Below are 6,707 nucleotides of genomic sequence, written 5' to 3' on the forward strand. Positions count from 1 at the left end.
CTAACTTCATTTACCAGAGCGTGATAGCTAGCTGGTCCACCTTAACTACAGGAATAAAACAATACAATAGCTTAGTGTTACGTTAGCTAACCCCACTGAACAACAAGTCTCACAGTGTTTCTTTGCAATTGCACTTCACAGGCATTTTTGCACAACAAGACACACAAGGAATTTCTTCTCTGTGTCCACAAATATGACAGTATGACAGTGTTTTAGGGCCACTGTTCATAAAAATAAAAACAGTAGACTTCGAGAATAAAGTCGTAATATTTCGAGAAAAAAGTTGTACTATTTCGAGAATAAAGTTGTAACATTTTGAGAAAAAATTTCTTAATATTTTGAGAACAAGTTGTCTCACAGACATTTTAGAGATCTAGCTACATCACAAAATTGATTGGGCAGGGCTGAACTACAACAATTTCTAGCATTGTTAGCGATGTTGCTCACCACTGCCACTACCAGTGGGGTTTTTATGTTGCCAGGGAGACCCAACCATTATGGAATATGACACTCCCATGCAGTTCTGAGCAGCAGCTCGGATTTTTTTTACCATTGCCCTACAATTAAATTGTATTCATTTATACATATTTCTTGAATATAACACTGGTAAACGCTTATTCTGCAGCACATCTTTACTATTAATACATAATTTGAAACACCTGAAACCATGTTGGCAGGGATTTAAAGTTTCAAAGAATCACATGCAACTCAATGTGATGTCAAGGCATTTTTGGCTAAAACTGTTTAACGGCTTGTCTCGATAAATGAAACTTTTGTTATGTAAATATCCTGTGCAATGATGGTCGGGGACTTTCCTCTCATGCATGTTCCTCCTGAAATAGAGAACATACCCCAGGCATCTTATGAGTAATTTTCCTTTATTAGCCCTATGAGGCATTCCCCTTTAAAACTGCGATAGCTGTGATTGAAATTCTCTTGCATTATTTCTTACATCAAGATTACAGCACAGAACATTAATTTTGACACTTCAATATAGGACACCATTACTGCACCTCTGTAACGTAGCAACCAGTGAACATCTGCAGAAGCTTTGTGTGCAATGCAAGCTTAAGCCTCATGTGAAATTTAGCGAAATAAAGTTTAAAAAAAAAAAAAGAATTGCCTTTTGTATATTTACATCATGAACATCACGGGAAGTCAAAAATTCCCTCAGAATGTCACATGAAATTATGTCAAACTTAACTTTCATCGTTAGTTTGCATCCCTCCACATTGGCTAGTATTGTGCTGATTGATGGAGGGAAAGGGAGAGCCAATCCACCCACCCAGAGAAAGTCTTGTGATTGTGATCTGGCCTTGTGATCTCTTAAGTGGGTCTACTTAACCTTTAAAATCTCAGAATCGCTGTACTGCTCACAATACATGTCATTTATCACTTGCAACCTGATAGATTTGGTATATATATACTTTACTTTTAATGTAAGTCAATGGAACCAGAGTTTCCAAGCCATTTTGGGTAATTTCTGGTCCATTCATCATGAAATTTACACAAGATATATAGGACCACAGGTACTTTCAAATTATGTCAAAAACTGAAAAACGTCCAAAATGGAGATACTAGGTTTTCTTCCGACAACAGTGAGATGTGGTTTACTGAATCATTCTTGATGTCTGATATAAACAAAAACAGTATTAATGAATGAATGCTTTGCTCTCTTTTCAACAGAATGAAGACATCACTATTCATGTTTATCTATTTCAGTTTCACTTGGGGTCACATTGTGACCGTCTCAAGACCCAACTGTTACAAATGTGATGAGTATCACTTCTGCAACTGCTCTGCCAGAAAATTTCTCCAAGTTCCAGCAGTTCCCGGAAATGTTGTAATCCTTGATATTTCCCTCAATGATATTGAATCCATTGAGAAGCAGGATCTGAGCATGTACACTGAGCTGGGAACTTTAACTATGCAGAAGAACAAACTTAAAATGATCCACAAAGAAGCATTTAGGTCACAGCACAAGCTGGAGGTGCTTGACCTGTCTTTCAATCAAATGGACAACATTGTGGCATCCTGGTTTCATCAACTGAAGTCACTGAAGCACCTGAACCTTTTGGGAAACCTGTATACAACCTTAGGATCTGTTCCTCTTTTCCAGTTTGGTGGGAACTTGCAAACACTGGAATTTGGAAACCATTATTTGAAGAAAATACAAAAGAATGCCTTAAGTGGGATTACCCAACTGAATGAGATGGTGGTTGTTGGAAGTAACCTGAGGTCATATGAGGCAGGCAGCTTCAAGATGACTCGACCCATCAGAACAGTTTCAGTGAGCCTTCAAAGGCTGTTTCAAGACAACCCAGCGCTTGTCTCAAAAATCCTTCAAGATGTTTCTCACCCCGAGACATCACTGACTATCAGAGATGTTCTGCTGAACACAAGTGAATCAATGCAACCTTTTGAAGAAGTCAGAAAGGGGGGCACCACAAGACTTACTCTACATAACGTGACCACAACAGATGAAGCAGTCACCAGTTTCCTGAAGGCTATGGATGGTTCCCCACTGTCTTATCTTGGTTTTGAGGATGTACAGCTCAGAGGTGGAGGCTGGTGGCAAAAAGCCCACACAACACACTATGAAAGCCTGCGTTCCATCTTTGTTCGCAATGCTGAAATCCAAGGATTCTTCAACTTTAGCAGTATGACCCAGCTAGCATTTCTTCTCAAGTATCCCACTGAGATATCTGTGATCAACTGCACCGTTTTTGTTATGCCCTGTATAACCTCATATCTTCTGAAAAAGATTGAGTACTTGGACTTGAGTCAAAATCTATTATCAGATGTCACGGTGGAGGACACGCTATGTCGTGGTGTGGGCATCATGCACAATCTCAACACCCTCAATGTGAGCCACAACTCGCTAAAATCCTTTGGGCTCATGTCCCACCTGGTGACAAGTCTGCAGAGGCTGACATTTTTGGACATCAGTCACAATGACTTTATGACAATGCCACAGAAATGCACTTGGCCTGCGAGTCTAAGGTTCCTAAATCTGTCTTCCACAAAGCTTCATAGGGTAACACCATGCCTACCTATGAGCCTGACAATTCTGGATCTCAGTCAAAATGACCTGACAGAATTCCACCTCAGCCTTCCCCACCTTGTGGAGCTCCAACTTTCCGGTAACAGACTTGTTCAGTTCCCCGAGGGAGGAATGTTTCCCAGCCTGAGCACATTGCTCATTCAGAGGAATACTTTGAATATGTTCAACAAGAGTGACCTAACAAGGTTCAACAACCTGCAATATTTGGAAGCTGGTCAGAACAATTTCGTATGCACCTGTGAGTTTGTGACATTTTTTAAGGGTGACGTTGACCATCTTATCACTCTCAGGGATGGTCACAATAATTATGTATGTGACTCTCCATTCATGTTGAGAGGTCATACAGTTGACAGGGCTCAACTGTCAGTCTTTGAGTGTTATATGATTCCTGCAGTCTCCATTCTCTGTGCTGCGATTGTCCTCACTTTAGTCCTCGTTGGTGTGACCTGTCACAAGCTTCATGTTTTATGGTACCTAAAGATGATCACTGCATGGTTACAAGCAAAACGAAAACCAGCAGTGCGCAGAGCAGAGGGGAATCTTTGCTATGATGCTTTTGTTTCATACAGCCAACGAGATGCTGAGTGGGTTGAGGAGATCCTCGTCCCAAAGCTAGAAGGTGCTCAGCCTCCCTTTGCACTCTGTCTTCACAAGCGGGACTTCCTTCCAGGACGCTGGATCGTGGACAGCATAATTGATTCTATCGAGAGGAGCCATCGCACTCTGTTTGTTCTGTCGGAGCACTTTGTCAAAAGTGAGTGGTGCCGCTACGAATTGGACTTCTCGCACTTCCGTATCATTGATGAGCACAACGATTCAGCTGTCCTGGTCTTGCTGGAGCCAATTCCCAAAGAGACCATTCCAAAGCGCTTCTGCAAACTGCGCAAGATAATGAACTCCAGGACGTACCTTGAGTGGCCTCAAGAGGAAGAAAGGAGGGAGGAGTTCTGGCACAATCTGCAAGCTGTGCTGAAGAGGGAGGATTTCTGATGCTTTCAAGATCAAGCCCATTGTTTCTGTAGCCTTAATGTGACATTCGGCCTGTGGCAATCCATCCACTCTGACCCTAGACATTGCTTAGCCTCATCTTTGTCAGACTACAACAAATGAGTTGGGTCAACACCAGGCCTACGTATGAGCCTGACCGTCCAAATGGGTTAATCTCATGACAGCACTTCAGAACATGTCCATAAATATTTCAATATCTTAAGCATTGGCATCAAAGTGTGAGAAGTTCTCATTACTGCATATGTTTTTCTCCAGATTGTCCTTTTTTTACTTTTTTTAATCAGAAAAATTGAGTTAGTATTACATTTAGCCATTGAATCTCTTTGTTTTGATGCTTTCCTTGTAAACTATAAGGATATGAACCAAAACATCAAAACATTATGTGGCGCAAAAACAAAGAAAGACCTCAATGGCTGTCAAGGTGTACAAATAATGAAATAAAATCGCTACAGTCATTTATATATTTTGCAAAATATGTATTTTAATAATCAGATTAAACATATTCTGACAACAGTATATAGATTCTAAAAAGAAAAGTTGTGGGAATAAAAAACTTTTTGTACAGATTGATCTTCAGATGTTACTGTGTTGCAGTAATTTGAACTGGAAATGGTTCTATATGGCACTATGAATACTCAAAAAACCCTTTGCATGATTAAAGCGTTCTTTGCATTGTGAAAGCGTTCCTTGGATTGATGGAGAATGTGCTGTAGATGGTTCTATATAGCACCTTTTTGAAAAGGGTTCTATGTGTGTCAAGCCTGACATCGTAACAATAGAAGAACCCTTTTGGGTGCTATATAGAACCCTTTTCAAAATAGAAAATGGAAAGAGAACCATATATAACACATTCTGTATCAATCTGAAGAACCGTTTAACGCTGCAAAGAAACATTTAATCATGGAAAGGGTTCTTTGAATGTTCATGGTTATATATAGAACCATTTTCTTTACTGAAGAACCTTTGAAGAACCATCATTTTGAAGTGTGTGTAGGCCAAAACTTCACGCTGGTAAAGTTTCCAGCCTAAAGTTAACTAGCTAGTTCATTCAGACCAAAATTCACGTCTTCCAGTGCTTTATATTGACAGATAGCATTAGACCTGTCTTGTAACTTACTGTCCCTTGCCAGTCATCATACAAATATAATACACACAATATACTTGCTACAACCCAACATTATTATCAATATCAGTGGCAAAGCAAGTGAAAAATAGATAGGATATTGTAAATATGGGTTATTCCACACCAACTCACCTAGGCCCTGTCCAGTGACATCATGGATTTCCATGGAAAAATATCAAGCAAAAACATTAATTTAACTCATGCAGTCACACAAAATTTCAAAGCTGTGACCTAATTAGTTTTTTAGTTATGACATTTTAAAGTTTGTCTCAATAGGCTCTAAATTACATTCTGAATATAGATTTTAACTGCAGATCTACTGATCTGAGCTGTTATATTTACTGGGTCCAAATACAGCGTTAAAAATAATATTCACCTTAAATCAACTGGATTATTTAATAAATGCTCATAAGAGGTTCAAATATTGGAGGGCATACAATGTAAGATAGTAAGATAATACTTTAGTTTATTGTTGCATATAAAGTACAATTTGAAGCTTACATTAGCGCAAAGTGGCTTCACAAATAACAATTAATTTTTGACTCTATTTGAGCCTAGAGTCATTTTTCTATATGCTAATTACAGATACCTGTGATGATTAAGAAAAAAGTAAGGAAATATAGGTCCAAAAAGCCTATAAAATAGATTTTTAGGTGTGAAATCATTGTTTATATGAAACCCATGGTGTAGCTCCAAACAGTACATGCAAAACTGAATGATCCATAAGTGTAGGAATACTACATAACATTGAATTTTTCAAAGATAATTTGAATCTGCCTGAAAGATTACATTTCAAAGATGAAATACTGCACATATCTGACATCCTCCACTAAATTGACCTACATTTGGACATTTATTAACATGGACCAAGTTGGTTTAAATAGAAATATATTTTCTAAGATGTGTTTTACAGCATAACAGAGCAAATGTTAAAATTTCATAACTAAAAAATTAATTCCATCACTGCTTTGAAATTATGCATGACTATTTGAGTTGAGTTGAAGTTTTTGCTTGAATTTTTTTATTGTTGTCCATGTGACTGGACAGGTTGTAGGTGAGTCGAAACTACCCATATGTTTTTGAAGGCTATGTAACTGCACTTTGTTATTTCATTTCAGACTTTTACTGCCTATTGCTTTTTAATAAATGAAGTAAACAAATAAAGATTTTTACAATGCAATTCTTGGTTCCATTCTATCTTTTTTTAAAAGTTTGAATTTTCTTTGTTTATATCATTTTCCATAGAAGAATGACTTCTAAAATGCCAAATATTGCTGAAAGGTATAGATTCTAAATTTCATTTTGAATCATAGTTTCAATGATATAAAACTCATTTTGTTGAAGATTCGTGTACAAATTGATTCTAATTTAATGCAATTACTCTAAACTTTGTAAAAACAAAAAAAAAAACAGACATGTACAGATTAATGAACAGCACTGTAGATGATTCCACAGTAACTGGGAATCTGTATAACATTGAAAATTAAGTTGTAATGAAATTCATATCCAGAA

The 6,707-nt window shown here is 37.7% G+C and overlaps 1 protein-coding gene across 1 annotated transcript; it reads left to right on the forward strand.

Moving 5' to 3' along the window:
* Nucleotides 1-1,705: 1,705 nt before the first annotated feature.
* On the forward strand, nt 1,706-4,241 carry tlr2 (toll-like receptor 2). The gene has a single exon (XM_036562631.1). It carries the CDS (start codon nt 1,706-1,708, stop codon nt 4,052-4,054), a length of 2,349 nt encoding a protein of 782 aa, XP_036418524.1. The 3' UTR covers nt 4,055-4,241.
* Nucleotides 4,242-6,707: the final 2,466 nt, after the last annotated feature.

The sequence above is a fragment of the Colossoma macropomum genome, unplaced genomic scaffold (assembly GCF_904425465.1).
Source record: "Colossoma macropomum unplaced genomic scaffold, Colossoma_macropomum, whole genome shotgun sequence".
Taxonomy (NCBI): domain Eukaryota; kingdom Metazoa; phylum Chordata; class Actinopteri; order Characiformes; family Serrasalmidae; genus Colossoma; species Colossoma macropomum.

Bases quoted from the DNA above. Each gene is read 5' to 3' on its own strand.
- tlr2 (XM_036562631.1), top strand. From the start codon at position 1,706: ATGTTTATCTATTTCAGTTTCACTTGGGGTCACATTGTGACCGTCTCA.